Below are 21,585 nucleotides of genomic sequence, written 5' to 3' on the forward strand. Positions count from 1 at the left end.
GCAAGCGCTCTACCACTGAGCCACCTTCCCAGCCCAAATTGCGTCATTTGCTAAATGACAGAATTTGCTAAACAGAATTTGCATCATATCTAGAAATTGTCTACATTAGAGACTAATTTACCTTTCATAGTTTTAGGTTTATCAACATGAATAGAATAACTTTTGCTTAATTGTTTGAGACTTTAAGCTGTCTCATTTTTCCCTTATTTTAAGATAAATTCTAATCTATAAGTATACATAATAACATGTTATTCAGCCTTCAAAAAAAGAGGCAGTCATGTCAGTTGGAAGAAATGCTTGAACATAAAGATGTTAAATGAGAAAAAGCCAGGGATAAAAAACCAAAGTGGAGTGTAGAATGTTGAACTTGAAACACATAGAATGGTGATCACTAGGTGGGTATTGGTGGAAGTAGAGTTACCCAAAGAAATACAAAATTTAAGTTGGAGAGTATTAAACTCAAGAATGTTTATAGTTAGTAACAAAGTATTATACCTTTGAAAATTAAGAGAGTGGATTTGTAGTGTTTTCCCATAGAAATGACAATTGGCGACAATGTCTATGTTAACTAGTTCTCTCTATCCATTTCATTTGTATTTCATTTGTATTTCAAAGCAACTGGAACATAATTTAAGTGTATACCACTTATTTGCCAATTATTTTTATTATTATAAAGGTGATGTACAAAGGGGTAAAAGTAACATAAGTTAGGTAAAAAGTACATTGCTTTCTTTTCTTTTTTGGGGGGGGTCTGGTCGTGGGGCCTGAACTCTGGGCCTGGGTGCTGTCCCTCAGCTCTTTAGCTCAAGGCTGGCGCTCTACCATTTGAGCCACAGCACCACTTCCGGCTTTTTTCTTTTTGCTTATGTGGCGCTGAGGAATCGAACCCAGGGCCTCATGCATGCAAGGCAAGCGCTCTGCCACTGAGCCACTTCCCAGCCCAAAAGTACATTGCTTTTTGGACAGTGTCACCCTTCCTTTGCTCTCTACCAGTTTTTTATTTGCCAATTATTATTTTAATCACCAAGTGCTTTCTTGAGGCTTTACTCTTCCAGGCATTTTGCCAACTGCTGTGCCAATTGGGTTTAGAAATAAAGACTGGTAGTGATAGGTAACTATAGATTTTAAAATTTTATCACTAAAGTGTGTGTGTGTGTGTGTGTTAACTAAGATTTGACCTGAGGGCTTTGTGCTTATTAAGCAGGTGATCTACCGCTGAGCTACACCTCCAACCCTTTTTTGTTGAACGGGTTATTTTTTTATTTTTATTTTTTTTTGGGTCCAGTCGTGGGGCCTGAACTCTGGGCCTGGGCGCTGTCCCTCAGCTCTTCAGCTCAAGGCTAGTGCTCTACCACTTGAGCCACAGCGCCACTTCCGGCTTTTTTTCCTGCTTATGTGGTGCTGAGGAATCAAACCCAGGGCCTCAGGCATGCAAGGCAAGCACTCTACCACTGAGCCACCTTCCCAGCCCAGAACGGGTTATTTTTGAGATGGGATCTCGCTTGCTGCTCAGGTGTACCCCTGGACTATGATCTTCCTGTTTTCTGCTTCCTGCTGTAGCTAGGCTTACAGGCTCAAACTACCATGCTTAACTATTGATCAGGAGTCTTGCTGTGCTAAGGCTATCCTCGAACCATGATCCTTCCTTAAAAGAGTGTCATAATTGTTGGTTGCCGGTGGCTCACACCTATAATCCTAGCTACTCAGGAGGCTGAGATCTGAGGGTGGCAGTTCAAAGCCGGCCTGGGCAGAAAAGTTCCCGTGAGACTCTTATCTCCAATTAACACTTTCCCCCTCCCTCCTGCTAAAAAACCAGAAGTAGTGCTGTGTCTCAAGTGGTAGAATGCTAGCCCTGAGCACAAAGAGGCTCAGGGACAGCCCTCAGGCCCCACAACCAACAACAAAAAAATGTCATACTTGGGGTTGGAGATGTGGTGTAATCGGTAGACTGCTTGCCAGTGAGCAAAAGCAGCAGGTAAAGAGTTTGAATGCCAGTCTTGGACCAGAAAAAAAAAGTCATAGTGATCTTAAGTGAACTACTTCTTTTTGACATATTTTATTTCATAACCCCCTGCTGTTGCCCAAACTGCCTAGAAGGCGAGTTTCATGAGTAGCAAGCCCTGTGGGTCTTGAGTATCCCAGCTCAACTTGCAGTTTTAAGGCTTAGTTATAAAGCAGCCCTTTCACAGAGCATCTCCTTATTGTGTGTTTTAGAATCGATGCTGCAGTACAGGAGAAATATGAAATGCTCTCACCTTTCTAGAGTCCAGATGTAACTTTTTGTTGTTGTTGGTCATGGGTCTTGAGCTCAGGGCCTGGGTACTGTCCCTGAGCTCTTTTTGCTCAAGGCTAGCGTTCTACCACTTTGAGCCACAGTGCCACTTCCAGTTTTCTGATGGTTAATTGGAGAAAAGAGTCTCACAGACTTTCCTACCTGAGCAGCTTTGAACCATGATCTTCAGATCTCAGCCTCCTGAGTAGCTAGGATGACAGGCGTGAGCTATCAACACCTGGCCAGATATAAATTCTGATTGATAAAATATACCAATTATATCTACCCTTCCAGCTCAACAAGAAGAAAGCAGGAACTGGCTCAGACCCATCATCCTGAGAAGGGGAAGGTCGTGGTTTGAGGCCAGCCTGGGCAGACACTTTTCAAGGCAGCAATGTGTTCCTGTCCTCCCAGACTATGTAGGGCACACTGGACTGGCCCACCAGAGGGTTACATTTTCTCTTAACTACCCTTTGAAAGGTCCTGTCTCCACACATAGTCTCATTGGGGAAGATACTGGAAGTCAGACCTTCAATGTAGGGATAGTGTAGGGGTCTGATTCAGCTCATAACTAGGTACGAAGATGAAGTGCAGATTGTCTCTCCAAATTCCGACTTGTTTAACGTGCTCATTTCTCTCAGAGACCCAGATGTTTTGCGTCTTGCCTATGGGTGCAGTGTTATTTCTTGAATCTTTTTCACTACCCAGGAGCACTGTGGAAGCCTTCAGTTCTTGTCTGTTCAGGCTGTGCCACGCTGCATCATGGTACTTTGAGTGTGGTACCCAGGATGGAGGAGGGCAGAGCAGGACACATCCTGCTGGGTATTGGCAGCCTTCCTCATCCATGTCCCTTTCTCACTTCCAGAGCTCGGCACCAGTATGTTCGGGGATCTGTCCCCTAGAGGCGCATGTCTGCTTGGGAGGGTCCTCAAGCTTTCCTACAACCTAGCAGCTCTTACCCATCCTCCTCACCCCTGCTGGCTAGACTCTGAGCAGGAGGCTAGGAGACATGCCTCTCAGCCTACAGGATGCTGGTGTGATCTGTCTTCTCTCTTGCAGGTCCCCATCTGTTAGTGTCTAGTACTTCAGTTTGGGACTGTTGCCAGTAACCCTCTGAGTTCGGTCTGCCTGTGGCCTTGCAGTCATCATGTAAGAGCAGTGTTAGGTCCTGTTGGGGTCTTGGAAGGCCTGAGAAGAGGCCAGATTGAGAGGATGCTATTGATGATTACTCTCCTTACTTTAAATGAAATAGATTCTGTACCTTGAAGTTGAGTGGCCAATACAGGATCTATTCATTTCTGGCAGTGTTCTGTTGTCTTGGCACCAAAATTCAGAAGATGCTGCTAGTGGCACATCTTGTCTAACTCTGGATCTAACTGTGCAGCAGAGCTGCTGAGTCCTGGTCTGTTGTGAGTGGTGTATAGGGTTCTGGTGACATTATGACTTCAATTTCTACCCAAGGTTATCTGGAGAGTCTGCAAGGCCATTGCCTATTCAGGCCTGATCTGCAGCCTCAATGTGAGCCAACTGTGGGGCTGAGATGGTCTTTTGCAAAGAACATTCTCTTTGCCAAGGAGTCTGCTATACTTTTCAGTAATTTGTAGCTAGGCCAGTCTGTTTATCTTACGTTTGAGTAAAATGCGTACTTTTGCTTTCTTCCTTTCCAGTCTGCTGGAGAGATGGCAGTGGTCCAGGACTGCACAGATGACTTAACTCTCCATAACCTGATGACAAATTTATGTCAGCTCACAGAACTGGATTTATAGAAAGAGGAAGGGGCCAATCACCCACCAACAGAGTTCTGCCAAGTTTCATGTCAAGCCTTGGTATAGAAGGAGCTGAAATGTTTCTCCTTTCCCCCCCAAATTTGTATCTGGAGAAAGGGGTCATTAGCAGGCAGTTTGATAAATGAGATTCTAGGAGCAGGGCCCTAGTCTGATAGGACTGTGGCCTTAAGAGGAAGTGGGGTACCCCTTCTTTTCCGCTCCCTCTGCCAGCTAGTGTGAGGTCACAGCCAGAAGGCAACCGTTCTACAAACCAAGAGAACTGAAGGACTGTCACCTGCAAGAAGGAAAGGTCTGCTGTTTAAGGCACACAAGGTGTGACATTGTGATGGCAGTCAGAGGAGACTAATGCAGAAGCAACACAGGTCCACGTGGCTCCTTTTCAGTTATGACTGAGCACCAGAATTCAGGCTGCTGTGTGTGAACCAAGTACTGGCACTTCTACTCCCTCCCTCCCTCCCTCCCTTCCTTCCTTTTTTTCTTTCCTTGTGCCATTTGTGGGGCTTGAACTAAGGGGTCGGTGGGTACTGTCCCTGAGCTCTTTGTGTTCAGGGCTAGCACTCTGTCACTTTGAGCCACACAGCCCCATTCCCAGTTTTTTTTTTTTCTCTGCTTATGTGGTGCTGAGGAATCGAACCCAGGGCCTAATGCATGCAAGGCAAGCGCTCTACCACTGAGCCACCTTCCCAGCCCCCCCTCCCAGTTCTTGAGTGGTTAATTGGAGATAAGAATCTCACAGGAACTTTTCTACCACAGTCTTCAGATCTCATTGTCCTGAGTAGCTAAGATTACAGGCTTGAGCTACCGGTGCCCTGTCTTTTATTTATCTCCTAAAATGGGCTTTTCCATTCTTCTCTTTCAGCTTTATTGACACACATGCACATGTGCATGTGTGAGTCAGAGAGAGGAGATAGATAGATAAATTGATAGATAAATAGATACCTTATTTTATGCACCCAGGTTCTCATAAATTCTGAACCAACACTACTACTGAGTCACACTCCAATCTTGCATATATTTAAGGTGTGTAATTGATAGATTCTATATACATGTATTACTGTGAAACTATCACCACAATCAAGATAATGACTGTGGTCTGTCACCCCCCAAAGCTTCCCCCGGCTCTTTCAAAACCACTCTCTACCTCCCCATCTCCCAGACAACTGCTGGTCCACTTTCTGTTACCGTAGATTCTTTTGCATTTTTAAAAACTTGTATAAACAGAGTCATCTTCCTTTATTCCTTCTGGTCTGATTCTTTCTCCCAGCAGAGCTGTTTTGGGGGTCATCCAAGTTATGAATATTGATAGTGCATTATTTTCTTTTATTGCTGAGTAAGATCCACGGACATGCAGTTATTCATTTTCTCGCTAATGGACATTTGAGTTCCTTCCAATGTCTATGCTTAATTTTTTAAGAATCCACCAAACCATTTTCAAAGTGACTGCATTGTTTTCCGCCCCTGCTCCCTCATCCTCACCAGCACCTGGTGTGGTCAGTCTTACTAGTCAAGACTAGTCTTGCTAGTCTTACTAGCAGCCACTTCACGGGGAGCAGTCATGTCTCATTGTGGCTTCTGCATTTCCTGTGTGACAGATGATTAGGAAAGTGCCACTTGGTCATTGTAAATTAGTTTTAATCACAGGGACACATAGAGATAACTGTGGGAATCATTACTGTTTCGTTCTGTGTAATAGTGAAAACTTGGCCACCATCAGCAGGGCAGGATCATGGAATACGTCATGGCACAACAGTGTTAATGGCATATGATGCCTTTGGATGGAGGAGACTTGGTGTCTCGAACATGAAGACTGCTTGAGATGAACTAAGGGGCCCAGAGGAAGGTTAAGTATTCGTATAACCCATGTGTGGGCTGGTGCCATCTCTCGGTACAGAATTTTTTCCCTAATATTCTGCTAGTATTTTCTAGACCATTGCTACATACTGATGGTACTACCTCGGAATTAGTTATAGTAATGTTAGCTGCTATATTAAAAAAAAAAAGTCCAAAGTATTCAAAATTGTGTGGAATGGGAATAGCAAAGCTGTGTTTTTGTTTTGCAGTGCAGGCCGGTATGTATGCCTCTGTATGCTGCGCAAGTGCTACACCACTAAGCCTCACCTCCAACCTCAAGTGAGGTGGTAATTGTTTATTTATCTAATGCTCTACTACTGGGACTTGAACTCAGGGTCTTGAGCTCTTGCTCAGCTTTTTCACTCAAGGATGGTGCACTTGAGCCACAAATCCACTTGTAGATTTTTGCTGGTTAATTGGAGATAAGAATCCCAGGAACTTTCCTGCCCTGGCTGGCTTTTTCCTCAGATCTCAGCTCCCAAGTTAGATAGGATGACAGTTGTGAGCCACCAGTGCCCAGCTTTTATTTATTTATTTATCTATCTTTTTGTTGGTCATGGGGCTTGAACTCTGGGCCTGGGGCGCTGTCCTTCAGCTCTTCAGCTAAAGGCTAGTACTCTACCACTTGTGTCATGGCACCACTTCCGGCATTTTCTGTGTATGTGGTGCTGAGGAATCGAACCCAGGGCCTCATGCATTTGAGGCAAGCGCTCTACCACTGAGCCACCTTCCCAGCCTCAGTGCCCAGCTTTGATGTGTCTTTTCTGAGTTGGAGATTCAACACAAGGCCTTATGCATGCTAGGCAAGTACTCTTCTGCCACACCCTGTGGTGTTTTGGTTTGTTTCCTGGTCGTTTTCTTTCCAGAAAGATCCTGGTCATGTTTAGATGTCAGATGACCGTGTGCCTCAGGAGGGTGGCCCCACGTTAGGACTGAGTCCTCCTGGTGATCCTGTTTTCCTTGGCAGAGATTTATGACCATGTGGACATGTGACTTGTCTCTGGCCTATGAGATGTGGCAGAAAAGCCCTGCGCCAGCTTCTGGGAAGGATTTCCTCCACTTCAAAGATACGTGAAATCAAGAAACTCTTGTTTATTTGCATGTTGCTTTGGTCTGTAAAAGAATTTGAAGTCTGCGTCTATGGCCAACATCTGAGGCATGAGAGGAAGAGAGGAGTTCAGAGTTGAAGCCCAAAGCCGGGTGCTGGTGGCTCACGCCTGTAATCCTAGCTACTCAGGAGGCTGAGATCTGAGGGTTGCGGTTCAAAGCCAGGCTGGGCAGCAAAATCCGTGAGATTCTTATCTCCAATAAACCACCAGAAAACCAGAAGTGGCACTGTGGCTCAAGTGGTAGAGCGCTTGCCTTGAGCTGAAACGCTGAGGGACAATGCTCAGGCCCAAAGTTCAAGCCTCACGACCAACCGAAAAAAAAAGTTGAAGCCCACCCTTGCCAGCACATAGGCATGAACAAGCCTGGGTCTTTTGGGAGAGTTTTGGGGCCCTTTGCATAAATCCAAGACAGAACCCTTCTCTTCTGGACTGGGTGTCTTGGCCTGGTTGGGTGCCAAGCCCTGGAGGGTGTGTTTGTTACCATGCTGGCCTCTGCTCACTCCATGCCAGCTCCCCTTCCCCACCCCAAGGTGTGATGGCCACAGTGTCTCCTGACACTGTCAGATGTCCCGTAGTGACAGTTACCCCAGTTGAGAGCCGCTGCCCTCGACTCTGGGTTTTGAAAAGCAGAATGTTTTCTTCATTTAACCCCATGTGGTTCATTGGTCACTTCTCTGCCACCCTGGATCCCCCGAATGATGGAGCTGAGCCCGTCCCCGTCCCTGTCCAAGTTTGGCTCTTGCCAGTCAAAGTATTTTCATGTCCTCAGAAAAGGCAGGCAGTCCCTGCCCTTGCCATCTGCACTGGAGTGGCTGCTGGCTGGGTCCAAGACTTTCACTAAATAATGGCAGAGGCTGCCAGGCGCTGGTGCAATCCTAGCCTGTAATCCTAGCTGAGCTCTGAGGATTGTGGTTCAAAACCAGCCTGGGTAGGAAAGTCCGTGAGACTCTTATCTCCAATAAACCACCAGAAAACTGCAAGTGGCGCTGTGGCTCAAGGGGTAGAGTGCTAGTCTTGAGCTGAACAGCTCTGGGAGCACCCAGGCCCAGAGTTCAAGCCCCACGACTAATAATAATAATAGTAATAATAATAATGGCAGAGGCTGCTAGCATTCCAAGCACAGAACCTTCACTGCATTTCTGAGGAGGTCATGTTCTGCCTGCGCTCCCTCTTAATCCAGCCACGGGGCTCTGCTCTTTGTTCTGAGTGTTCTGGAACCAAGTTTTCGAGCCAATGGTATGTTGGGCTTGGCTTTTTCTGGAGGAAGCCCAGCTTTCATGTCCTTGTCACACTTCCTGTGCAGCCACCCAGGGCTGGTTCCTGTACAGTCTTGGTCCTGTGCAGATGGCTTGTTTCCAGGACAGGGAAGCCTCACCGGACCAGATAAGCAAGAGCTGTCAACTCAGTGATGAAGAGCGGTGCCCTTCTCAGCCTGGTGTTCTTGCTGGCTGGCCTGTCCCCAGCTGTTCATTGAGTAACCCATATACATTCAGGTATGGGTCATCTTGGGTGCTAGAAGGAACCAGAACATTCTGAGAGCTTTGCCCCAAGTTCTAGAAACTGTTCAATTCCAGCACTGAGGATTGATATTTAGTTCCAAAGACCTCCAGACAAAGGTGTTGTGGAGGAAGAGATAACACTCAGTCCTAGTAGACTGGAGCATGCCAGCTCTCTTCTTCGGGGTGTGATTCTTTGGAAGAATACTGAGTTCTACTGGTAGAACTTTTGGGGGCTGAATCTGTCTGGGATTTGTAATGAGACTCTTGTTTTCCAAGTGTTCTTTCTTCTCTCCTAGCTCTGACTTTATGAAGTTGTGTTCCATATGTGTTAGAGCTGTGTTGTTTGTTAAGTCTGTCATTTGTATATAGATTAAAATATGTTTGAAAGACAGGAAAACATCATTTGATGATTCCTTGCCTGGTACCTATACACCAGTTGGACCTCTGACATATGATCATACATCCTTGTACACACGATTGTACATCCACACATATGTCTGTGTTCACTGCATTGCAAGCTTTAGGCAACCTTCAGGGTGTGTGTGCTACATCTTCCCTCTTCCCACCATTTATCACTTCTGAACCTATTAGTTCTTTAACCTTGAAATAGAAATCACACCCCTCAAATGCACACACACAGGTACATGTCTGCGAGTCACGCATGCTTTCCTCTGTGAGTCCCTGTAATATGCTTGTCCCCTCTTCTGTTCAGACCATGACCCTCCATACCTGGTTCCATTGGGCCTCTACTGATTGAAGAAGACACCGATGCTTAGCCACGTGCTGGAGGCTTCACAGTGCAGACTGCCTTTCCTTTCCGTGTTCTAGCCCAACCAGAACCTCTGCAAAGCTCATGTTCCCCGGGGATGGGGGAGTGGCCATCAGGAGAACTCCAGGCCTGTGTAGTGTGTGAGTCTAGAAACAAGTAGCCTTGCAGTCATCCAGAGTTGCTTTGTGAGAAGGCGGGAAAACATCAGTGGGCAGATTAAGTGGCTTTAAGACTCTAAATGCAGTAAACTCAGGAGTGGTATTTGCTTGTAAGCTGTGGCTTACTGGCTGTGAGGTAGAACAGGTGTTAGGATGTGTTTTAGGAAGTAGTTTTGTGCTGTGTCGTACACAGTCCTGTAATCCGAGCACTTGGGAGGCTGAGACAGAGGATCATGAGTTTTAGGCTTATAGTGAGACTCTGTTTCAAGAGAAAAATTGTAGTGCAAATTCCCAAGTCAACTTGAAATCATTGTAACCACAAGACCTGGCACACCCTGTGTGATTGAAGGGTCCGTGACTCACAACTCCTGTGCATGTAGAGTGTGTGTGTGTGTGCATGTGTTTGTGTGATAGGGGATGTGTGCATTTTGTGTGCTGAGGTGCATGTGCCTGTGAGTGTGCTCTTGTATGTGCATATGCTATGTGTGCACATGTAGGGTTTGGATCCATTTGTGTGCAGGTGTGGAATGTGTGTGTGTGTGTTGGGCCTGTGTTCAGCATTGATCCTGCTGCAGGAATGGAAATGGACTGGTGACAGCATGTTTATGTGGAGCAAACAGTAGCTCAGAACACTCAGGGACAGGCTCAGCGAGGGAGCCCGCCTCGGCCTGGTCTGGTGGTTCTGAGTCTGTGTGCCCTTCTTTACTGCCCCTCTGCTGGCTTTCTGGGCTCTTCCCAGGAGAGATGGGCTAGAACATTCCCTCCCAGACAGACAGACAGACAGAGCCAACTCTGGGTAAACAGTGACGCTGTGAGTGCCAGCTGCGCAGCCAGTATACTGGTGGCTGACCACACCCTCTGCCTTTGTTTACCCCACCCCAGCAGCAGGGCAGGCCAGGAGAGCAGAAGTCAGCTCAGTTAGAGCAAGCCTGTGTAAGAGAACAAGGGGACAGCTGGCTTAACGTGAGAAGGCAGTTTGAAGAACATTTCCAAATGTGTGTCTCTAAGCCCACACACATGGTCTAACCCACGTGTCTGCAGCTTTTCTGCTATGCAGCCCAGCAGGGATAGGGCTGGTGACCGAAGCCACTGCGGACACTGCTGCTGACCATGGAGGGGCATGGCTCCGGGAGGGTGCAGAGCCCTCTGCCTGCAGGTGGCGCTATGTCAGCTGATGACCTTATTCAGAAGGCAGCTTCCTGTTTGTGTAGAATTGTGACAGTTAAACAAAGGCCACCTATGGGACCAAGGCCTGCAATACTCCCAGAGGCCTGGCCAGTGTGCCCTTTACCTTGCCTCTTGCAGATGCCACTTCCCAGCCCCCAAGTCAGGAAAAGCCTGATGCTTACCGCCATCAGAACTGTGCTAAGTCCTGGCCAGTTTGTTCTTACCCAGTGTCTTCTCCTCTCTCATTCTGTCTAAAGGGCAAGGCTGGTGTCCCTTGGCAAGGAGGTCACTTGAGTGTTGAACTTTGTGCCTGCCGCCTGACCAGTATGACTCACTGAAATACCTTACAGTTTCATTATAACACAAAATGAGCATCCTTAATGGATGACAGACTTATAGAAGGAAGCCATGCTGGCTCTGTGTCGGGATGGTACATGTTCTTTATTTGCTGGTTGAAAGGTGTGATTGAGGTTGGCTTGCCTACAGTTCCCTGTAGACAGCATCTGGAGGTCTGTGAAAGCAGGTTAGCACTGTCCCTTCTGGGAACTTTTCAAGGAAATATTTTGCTACGTTTATTTAAAAACAAACCACAACTCCTCACCCTTCCCTCTCATATTGTTAAATTATCTTTGCTTAGAACATTTTTACTCAGTGGTAAAACACGTAGCCTAAAATTTATCACTTTAAACATTTTTATGCATATTAAATTACTGGAGTTCGTGGTCTGCCTTTCTAAATCAGTTTGTGTTCTGGAGAATATCATCCTGTCAGTTTGTATAATGTCGAAGGAAAACATGGCAGAGATGTTTCCTTGGGACCAAACTTTCTTGGCTTCTAGTTTAAGTTTTTTTTCAAACATATATTTTATAATTGTATCTTTTTCATTTATTGATTGATTTACTTGCTTATTTATTTACTGATTATTGCTGGGGATCCAGCCCAGGGCCTTGTGCGTGCTGATAAGCACATACCTACCACTGACCTACACTTTTAGTCCCTACTATTTTAAGGTCAGCCTATGAGCCTATGACTGTAATGAGGTCACAAATACTGTCCTTATCTCAACGATAGCTCGGGGAATGCTTTTAGATTAGTACAGTCCCCGAGTGAAATGATAGGCAGTTTAATTTCCTGTTAATCCCAGTGTTTTCCTTCCCATATGGCACGTTGAAAACGTGGCCATTTGTCTCTCTCAGTTCACCTCCTTCTCTGAGAGATTTGTCCGTTGCTTTAGAATATTTAGAATATCCCCTAAACTATAAATAGCTAAGCTTATGAGCCAACCAGTTTGGGTTTCTGTTTCCTGAAAAGCCACGCCCACACGTGGATCTGCCCGAGACGTTATTTGCTGATTTTTTTTGTCAGACTTCTTGACTGGAGGCTGGAAAGGGAAAGACAGATGCTGGTGGCCTACCTACCAGGATGCCAGCCTTGGCAGCTCTCTGGGAGGAGGGAGGGCAGGAGGGAAGGCCTGAGAGGCTGGCTTGTCACTGGCTTGTCACAGGGGGTGTTCATATAAGAGGAGCCATACAATGTCTGTTGTGACTGACAGTGTCCTCAGGGTGTACCCTGTTAGCATGTGTCAGAACTGCCTTTCTCTTCAAGGCTGAATACCATTCCACTGTGTGTTGGTACCATGTTGATCCACTCATTCATTTGTGGACACCTGGGTGGTTTCCACGTGGGGAGGATTGTGAATGGTGCTGTGGTGAGCATGGGAACGAGTCCTTCTCCCGCCGCCCCCCCCCCCCCCCCGGCACCCACAAGTGGGGTTGTTGAGTTGTATGCTAATTGGATATGCTTAGTCTTTGGAGGTGTCACCACACTGGCTGTACCATTGTGTCCCCACAGTGTTGAGTACTGGCAGACTTAATCTCCCCTCGGAGAAGCACTAGCCTCCTCTCTCCCACAGTGTCTTTAGATGATCTTCTAGTGACTGAGGGCATGAGGACTTTTGGCTCACAGGCAGAGGGGGTTTCTTCCTCTCCTCTCCTCTCCTCTCCTTTTCTTTTCTTTTCTTTTTTTCTGAGATCCTCAGATCTGAGTAGCTAGGATTACAGGTGTGAGCCACCGGCGCCTGGCTGTAATTGCATTTCTATCAGAAGAGGTATTGGTAAGGGTGGAGAAGGTCATGCCAGGGCAACAGACAAGCCCCGAATCTCAGTGACTTTGCAACGTGCCTTAATTCTGGCTCTGCAGTTTCTCAGAGCCCCAGGTCAGGAAGGATTTCATTTCTACCTCTATTTCATGGTCTTAAAGGCAGGAGAAAGGACTTGCCAGCTTCAGGTGACCCGGGTAGTTCCACTGATCTCATGGCCAAAGTAAGTTACCATCCTGGGGTCGGTCAAAAGGCAGAATGAAGGGATGGGCTCCCGCTTTGTACAGGTGAAGGGCAACGTGACCATGTTCTCAGTGAGCCCTGGGTGGCGCAAATGGGGTTTCAAGCTGAGTCTTCAGGACTCAGTTGATACGCAGAAGCGATGATGGTGATGGTGATAGGCCTGGCAGTTCTGCCTGCTCCTGTGTGTACCGTGTGCAGCCTCTGCCCTTTATACCGCCTGCTGCACGCTGCTCCTCCCACCTGGTTCTTGTCCTCTCCTACAGTTTGTGGCTCCTCCTCCATTCTTCCTCTCCCCATCTCTCTTTTTTTTGGGGGGAGTGGTCGTGGGACTTGAATTCAGGTCCTGGGTGCTGTCTCTGAGTTCAAATTTCATTCAAGGCTAGTGCTCTACCAATTTGAGCCACAATGCCACTTCTGGTTTTCTGCTGATTAATTGGAGGTAAGACTCTCAGGGACTTTCCTGTCTAAGCTGGCTTCAAACCATGATCCTCAGATCTCAGTCTCCTCAGTAGCTAGCATTATAGAGCCACCAGCACCCAGCCCTGTTTCTCTTTTTATGTGAGTACATTATTCAAGTCATTTTGTGGGCTTTCTCTTTGTTTCTGTATGTTAGACTTCATAAATAACGTTTTAAGCTATTCCTTGGCCGGGTGCCGGTGGCTCGCACCTGTAATCCTAGTTACTCAGGAGGCTGAGATTTGAGGATCAGGGTTCAAAGCCGGCCTGGGCAGGAAAGTCTGTGAAGACTCTTATCTTCAATAACCCACCAGAAAATCGGAAGTGGCTGTGTGGCTCAAGTGGTAGAGCACTCGCCTTGAGCTGAAGGGCTGAGGGGACAGCGCTCAGGCCCAGAGTTCAAGCCCCACAACCAACAAAAAGAAGAAGAGAAGAAGGAGGAGGAAGAGGATGAGGAAGAATAGGAAGAAGAAGGAGGAGGAGGAGAAGAAGAAGATGTAGGCCTTTGGTCCTGGACCAGTGCTCCTGACCCATGGATGGAATGCATTGGCACAGTAAAGGTTCCAGACCACCTGCTTCCTTTCAGGCAGTGTGCAAAGTGCTGAAGACAGCAGAGATGCACAAGATAAGCCCCTCAAGCTGCACAGAGGAGGCGTGACCCCCTCGAGCTGTGCAGAGGCCAGTCTGGGGGCTCTTCCGTCTCCCTGCAGTGGGGAGGTGCCCGCTAACTCCACACGGGTGGCTGCTGAGCATTCATGCAGAAGACACCGATTGTTCTGTGTTGTGGCGGTGTTTGGAGCTGGGGAATTGAAATAATGGGGCAGACAGGAGCCAGGCTGTGGAGGCCTTTTTTACCCCATGCCCTGAGTGCATCCCCATACGTGGGAGTCATCGGGAGCCTCCTGCCACAGTGGTCTCAGTGATTGCACAGCGCCACGGGAGGACGCCTCCTCCCCCCTGGTGCTGGGGCAGGGGCTCTTACTGAGCTGTTCGCAGCCCAAGAACAGCTTTGGTCTTTTCATTCCCTTGGCTTGGTCTTGGCTCCAGCTAGTACCAAAAGGGTTTTCATATGTGTCCTGTGTCCTGTCCTGCACACAAAACCTCGCCTACCAAGGAATACTGGTGTTCCATCCCAACAGGGGACCAGGGTCCCTCTTTGCACCATCCAGGAAGGACCCCCTCCCCAGAGCCCCCTGGCTGGGAGAAGAAGGAGATAAGTCAGACTTCTTCTCCCTGGCAAACATCTGGAGCCTTCCATGGCACACACGCCAACCTCTTATCAGGAAGAGCTTTTCTGCCCTGATGTAGTACATGTTCTATGCATGAGTTTCAAGGTGTTGCCAAGAGCAGTCACTGATGCCTGCCTCCTTTCCAGCCTGGGCCCTCTGGGTCTTTGTCCTGCATGCCCCTTTCTTCCAGCGGTCCGTGGGGCTTCTGACCTGGGAGGTTTGCTCGCACTCTGGGTCACACCGCGGCCTTCATCCCATGTTTTTCCTTGTTCTGCAGGCACTTCAGAGCAACCTGAAGTATTCCTTGTTGCCAAGACGCCTCATTATCAGCAAGAGATTAGCTCAGTGTTTGCACCCTGCCCTACCCAGTGGTGTGCATTTAAAAGCCCTGGAAACCTATGAGATTATCTTTAAAATCGTGGGGACCAAATGGCTGGCCAAGGACTTGTTCCTGTACAGGTACGGTGACTTCTCCACTGGAATACTTTTTATTACCTGAGCAATCCACGTTTCAGTTCACGAGATTCGAGAATGTTCAACAGGCCAGCATGGCGGGAAGGGAGCATGGCACAAATTAGTCACAAAACCCACACAGGGGGGTCACCTTGGGGAAAGGCCATGTCCAGATTATGAAGAGAACTTGTATGTGCATACAGCTTGGTGCCTGCTCTTTAAGTAATGGTGTCTTATGACCATCTCCTGTTAAACGTGAATCTGTGTCGCCAGCTCAAATGGCAGTCCTGCTCTTCATAAGTCCCTTCTGGGGATGGGGTGGGCATCAGGCATCAGTGGCATGACTTGTCCAGCATGTACCAGGCCCTGGGTTCCATCCCCAGCACCAGTGAAAACACATGAGTACCAGAATCAAGAGCTCTTCTAGCCGGGTGTTGGTGGCTCACGCCTGTCATCCTAGCTACTCAGGAGGCTGAGATCTGAGGATCACAGTTCAAAGCCAGCCCGGACAGGAAAGTCCATGAGACTCTTTTGTTGTTGTTGTTGTTGTTGTCGGTTGTGGGCCTGAACTCTGGGCCTGGGCGCTGTCCCTCGCACGACCGACCCAAAAAAAAAAAAGAAAAGAGCTCTTCCTTCTGATCACCTGCAACTTCTAACCACTGTCCTGCTTTTCTTTCTATAGCTGTGGCCTATTTCCCCTCCTGGCAAACGCAGCCATGTCTGTGCGTCCAGTGCTGCTGGGCCTATATGAGAAGTACTTCCTCCCACTGCAGAAGCTGCTTCTACCCAGTCTCCAGGCTTTTCTCGTGGGCCTGCTCCCCGGTCTGGAGGAAGGCTCCGAAATCTATGACAGGTAGGCAGATGTCTAGTCCTGCGGCCACTTTTATATATAAGATAGAAATAGAAAGAAGCCAAGACACGGGCTTTTAACAAGAGAGCTGCTTCCCATGCCTGTGGGCCCTACGTGAGGTAGCATCTTCTCCCAGGAGCCTTGCCCTGGGACCCCTGAGATGGCATGCTTTACCCACAGAAGCGTCCTGGCTAGGGAGGGAGACTGTGATTCAGATCTCCATGTCCTGTCCACATTGTCTGACAAATGGCCCTGGGTCATGACAGGCTTGTCCTGGGTCCCATTACCTGGACCCTGAAGGGCAGACTCTGAAAACACAGGTGAGCCCCCCAGCACACATTGTCTTCTGTCTTCTTTGCAAGTTGGAATCCTTAACTGGGAGAGAGTGAGCAAAGGGGTGACATTGTCCAAAAAGAAATGTACTCCTTATCCGTGACTCATGTAACTGTACCTACTCCGTTCATCACTTTTACAATAACAATAATTTTTTTGGGGGGGGGTCGGTTGTAGGCTTGAACTCTGGGCCTGGGCACTGTCCCTGAGCTCTTCAGCTCAAAGCGAGTGCTCTACCACTTTGAGCCACAGTGCCACTTCCGGGTCGAGATAAGAGTATTACAGACTCCCCCCCTCCCCGCCCCCAGGCTGGCTTTGAACTGTGATCTACAGATCTCAGCCTCCTGAGTAGCTAGGGTGACAGGTGTGAGCCACCAGTCCCCGGCAACAAAAAGTATTTTAAGAAAAGTAAAAGAAAAAAGAAATGGAATCCTTGCAGAGTATGAGTCTGAGCACTCAGGCAAGGGGGACAGGTGCCTCCGCTGGGTCACTGGACATCTGTCACCACCAGCCCGCAGGTGGCTTTCAGTGCTGACAGGGAGGCGTCTCTCAAGTACAGCCCTGCCACTGAACACAGCAGAGCCCGGCCTTAGCCCTGAGCTGCTCACAGAAGGCGCTGACTGTGTGTCACGGGAGAGCTAAGTAGGCCGAGATAGGTGCAGAGCTGTGGGCCTCGGCACGGGAGCTTCTCAGAGCAGAGGTCAGCAGGTGCAGGTGCTGAGGGCAGGTGCAAGGGAAACACTGTGCCCAGATGTGTGGAATTTGCAGGCCGGCCGAGCTGGCTGGTGTTCTGCAGTGAGTGCCACCCGGCAGATATCTGGCTGTTTGCACAGGGACATCTCTGTAGTTGTAAGCCTTTGGTTTGTCCCATCCGCATTTTGTTGTGTTTTCTGGAGGACACCTTGCCCTTTCGCTGTAAAGCCGTTGATCTGCTCCCTACTACATCCAGGCCAAGCCTGGGGGTGGAGGCAATCCCTGAGCCATGGCGACACGGCTGAGCAGAGTTTCCTGTTGGCTGGGGCACTGTGCCTCTCAGTGATATGTTTGTTTTAGCAAATTTCCATTCAGTATGACAGCTGATGGGGGGAACACCGAAGGGCCAGAGAGGGCAGCAGCTCAGAACAGGAGAAGGAGGGGCCTCCCCACCAGGACAAGTTTGTGGAGATCTAGAAGATGGGATGAACCCCTAAATGCTTTCATGTCTTGTTTACAGGACAGACGCCCTGCTCCTGAGACTGTCCCTGGTGGTGGGCCGGGAAGTGTTCTATACCGCCCTGTGGGGAAGCGTCCTGGCAAGCCCGTCCATTCGCCTCCCCGCCTCGCTCTTTGTGGTGGGCCACATCAACAGGGACTTGCCTGGGAAGGAGCAGAAGTACATGCTGGGGACCGACCACCGGCTCACGGTGGGTACTGCGTTCTTTCCAGGGGCAGAGGGCGGGCATGGTCTCTAATATACCATGGGTGTCACCAAGGCTGCAGAGGTGCGTCAGGGAGCAGGGGAGAGGGCGGCATTTGCTGGTGCTGAGCTCCCAACAAAAGCTGAGGCTGCATCACCGTGAGGTCAAGTCTGGCGATGGGCTTCTTTTGTAAACTCAAGCACGGAGGATCATGCGTTTGGGAAAGGTGCTCATATCCATGGGGTCCTGTGGGGACTGCATGTCCTCACAGCAGCGGAGCATGCCTGGAAGCATCTGAGCCAAACCTTGGCTGCCTGGCTTTATTGCTGGTGCTCCCCTGCTCTGTCGACCCAGACACCACACCTGCATGGAGCCCCCATTTGTCACCCCAGCCGCTCTCGGCCCTGTTTCTTCCTCTGTGCTCTCCTCTGACTGCTCTTAAACCTAAGTGGTCAGGTTCTCCAAGTGTCTCCAGGCCCATGGCAAGAAACTGTGTTCTCTGGCAGCCACATCCCTTCTCATGAGCTGAGAAATGCCAGCTTCCCAGAGCATTGCCTTTGCCCCATCCCTACCGCTTGTTCTTAATGAACTTATTTTATTTAATTGTATTTATTTACCTTTCTTTCTTCCTTCCTTCCTTCCTTCCTTCCTTCCTTCCTTCCTTCCTTCCTTCCTTCCTTTCTTTCTTTCTTTCTTTCTTTCTTTCTTTCTTTCTTTCTTTCTTTCTTTCTTTCTTTCTTTTTGTTGGTCATGGAGCTTGAACTCTGGGCCTGGGCACTGTCCCTGTGCTCTTCAGCTCAAAGTGAAGCTCTACCACTTGAGCCACAGTGCCACTTCCAGTTTTCTAGTAGTTTATTGGAGATAAGAGTCTCATGGACTTTTCTGCCCAGGCTAGCTTTGAACTGCGATCCTCAGATCTCAGCTTCCTGAGTAGCTAGGATTGCAGGTGTGAGCCATCAGTGCCCCACTTTTATTTACTTTTTGTTGGTTGTTGGCTTGTACTCTGGGCTGAGGCACTGTCCCTCAGCATTTCAGCTCAAGGCTAGTGCTCTACTACTTGATCCACAGAGCCACTTCCAGTTTTCTGGTGATTAATTGATAAGAATCTCATGGATTTTCCTGCTTGGGCTGGCTTTGAACCGTAATCCTCAGATCTCAGCCACCTAAGTAGCTAGGATTATAGGCGTGAGCCACAGGTGACCCGCCCTCTTGTTTTTAATGGCTTGCTGTGTGTCGCCACCTGCTGGTAGACCCTCACTCTGACTTTATTTATTTATTTATTTTGGTTGTGTGACCTGAATTCTGGGCCTGGGTGTTGTCCCTCAGCTCTTCTGCTCAAGGCTAGCGCTCTAACACTTGGGCCACAGCGCCACTTGAGGCTTTTTCTGCTTTTGTGGTGCTGAGGAATAGAACCCCCAGGGGGGGCCTCATGCATGTGAGGCAAGCACTGTACCACTGAGCCAGCTTCCCAACCCAAGCTGAGGTTTCTTTTCAGTCTGGTCTGGGGATCACAGACTGAGATCTTTGAACCCAGCCATCTGGTCAGTTCTTCTGACCAGAGGGCAGGCGAGGTGGGCAGTTGTACATCTTTCCCAAGTCACCCAGTTTCCAGCCTGTAGCGCTCAAACCTCTGCCCTGAGCCTGCAGCTTGTGCTCTTCAGTGTTCACTGATGTGGTCTTAGTTAGGCCTGTACAGGGCATCCTGCAGAGGCTGTGACATGTCTTTGAAGCAAACTGTTAATGCTGTTTATCACTTACAGGTAAAATCACTGTGTGCATCACTGCTGGACTCCAACGTTCTTGTGCAAAGAAATAATCTGGAAATCGTCCTGTTTTTCTTTCCATTTTATACCTGCTTGGTAAGTCCCACATGAAGATATAGACAAGTCCTGCCACTTCCCTGGGCAAAGGCTCAGGGCTTGGACGTCTGGAGCCTGTGTCAAGTACAGAACCTAAGAAGGGGCAAGTATCAAGAACTCTTGTCTACTTCATCACTCCCTTTCTCTGTCTTCACAGGATCCCAGTGAGCAAGCCATCCCCCTGCTTAGATCCGACATCGTGGGCATCCTTTCAGCCGCCACCCAGACCCTGCTGAGAAGAGACATGTCTCTCAACAGAAGACTCTATGCCTGGTTACTGGGTAAGGAGCAGGAGGGCAAGGGAAAGCTGTAGTGCTGGTTTGGGGGTGTTTCATTCTTGGTGATCCAGTTCTGAATCATGCCGTGTAGAAAGACGCTGCAGTGCTAAATGCACTGCTAGTGGAGAACTGCTTCCTACACACAGCTGCGGCTCTCAGCCTTTTCTTTTAAAAAGAGAAATAAAATACTTAGATAGTGGGATATTTTGTTTTTCATTTCTGTTATTTCTTATTTCACTGGTCTTTGTTTTGATGTGATAACTGGTAGAATGACATGTGGCTAGGTTGTGTTTTTCTTCTTTAAAATTTCCTCTTTGGAGGTGGCTGAGTGTTGGAAGGTGGCACTGCTCGAGACGCACTGTTCTGGTGAACTGCTTTGTGAAATGGCATCTCCTTTATGCAGTTACTTACATAGAATTTTTACGAAGAGCTTAATTTTGAAGTAGTTAAAAAAGAGAAGTAAATGGAATTTTTTTTTAAATGTCAGCTGGGAGCTGGAGGCATGGCTCAAACATGCACAAGGCCCTAAATTCACATCCCCCAAACCACATTAAAACAGCAAAAGTTAGTTGAGCTGGGAAGTTGGCTCAGGGGTAGAGCGCTTGCCTTGCATGCCTGAGGCCCTGGGTTTGATTCCTCAGCACCACATAAGCAAAAAGAAAAAAGCCGGAAGTAGTGCTGTGGCTCAGTGGTAGAGCGCTAGCCTTGAGTGGAAGAGCTGAGGGACAGCGCCCAGGCCCAGAGTTCAGGCTCCACGACCGGACCCAAAAAAAAAAAAAAAAAAAAAGAAGCTCAGGGACAGTGCCCAGGACCTGAGTTCAAGCCCCATGACCAGCACAAAAAAAGAAGAAAACCTGTATGAAAAATACTATTTTTTGTTCAGATAAGTAAATTCATAATATTCTTTTTTTTGGGGGGTCCGGTCATGGGGCCTGAACTCTGGGCCTGGGCGCTGTCCCTCAGCTCTTCAGCTCAAGGCTAGCGCTCTACCACTTGAGCCACAGCGCCACTTCCGGCTTTTTTCTTTTTGCTTATGTGGTACTGAGGAATTGAACCCAGGGCCTCATGCATGCAAGACATGTGCTCTACCACTGAGCCACCTTCCCAGCCCCATTCATAATATTCTTAACTTGCATACTTAACTCTGGTTTATATGTATGTATATTTATATTTATGTATTTGTGTGTGTGCATGCACATGCACTTACAGCAGACCGTGAGAATTTTCATAGTACAGTGTCCTCTGACAGCACAGATCTCTTAGCAGCTCACCATTTTTGTTTTATTGTAGGTTCAGACATTAAAGGGAATACCATTGTGCCAGAATCTGAACTCTCAAGTTCTTTTGAAGATCAGTCCTCTTATTTGTTTGAAAAATACTCCAAGGATCTTTTAGTTGAGGTATGGACATTTTTTTGAAAGTCAATAATCCTATTCAGGGCCTTCCTCATCATGAATTGTTTTTGGCAGTACTTGTGCTTGCTAACTAAGCAAGTGCTCTATCATTGAGTCCCACTGTCAGGCCCCTTTTGTGTTGGCTGTTTTCAAGGCCAGCCTGGACTGTGATCCTCCTGTTTGAGCTTCTCTATGTAGCTGGGCTTATAACATGTGCCATGAGACCTGGCCTTGTCTTTCTCCCTGTAGCTTGAGTGCAAGCCATTGGTCAAGATGGAGTCTCAAAAACTTTCTTGTTGCCCCCCCCCCCCCCCCCCCCCCAGTATCTACCTTCCAAGTAGCTAGGTTTACAGGTGCCTGGCTTTTTTTTTCCTCCAGTATTA

The 21,585-nt window shown here is 48.2% G+C and overlaps 1 protein-coding gene across 2 annotated transcripts in view; it reads left to right on the forward strand.

Moving 5' to 3' along the window:
* Dop1b (DOP1 leucine zipper like protein B) overlaps positions 1 to 21,585 on the forward strand; it is a 95,818-nt gene that overhangs the window by 22,843 nt on the left and 51,390 nt on the right. For both annotated transcript variants that reach the window (XR_006148541.1, XM_042687218.1), the window contains exons 3-8: positions 14,916 to 15,097; positions 15,774 to 15,944; positions 17,488 to 17,677; positions 19,432 to 19,530; positions 19,688 to 19,811; positions 21,099 to 21,208. Coding sequence is in view for 1 of the 2 variants with exons in the window: in XM_042687218.1 (XP_042543152.1) it covers positions 14,916 to 15,097; positions 15,774 to 15,944; positions 17,488 to 17,677; positions 19,432 to 19,530; positions 19,688 to 19,811; positions 21,099 to 21,208 (876 nt within the window). In the remaining variant the exon portion in view is untranslated. The remainder of the gene's footprint in view (positions 1 to 14,915; positions 15,098 to 15,773; positions 15,945 to 17,487; positions 17,678 to 19,431; positions 19,531 to 19,687; positions 19,812 to 21,098; positions 21,209 to 21,585) is intronic.

The sequence above is a fragment of the Dipodomys spectabilis genome, unplaced genomic scaffold (assembly GCF_019054845.1).
Source record: "Dipodomys spectabilis isolate Male_0828 unplaced genomic scaffold, ASM1905484v1 ptg000107l, whole genome shotgun sequence".
NCBI classification, from domain to species: Eukaryota; Metazoa; Chordata; class Mammalia; order Rodentia; family Heteromyidae; genus Dipodomys; species Dipodomys spectabilis.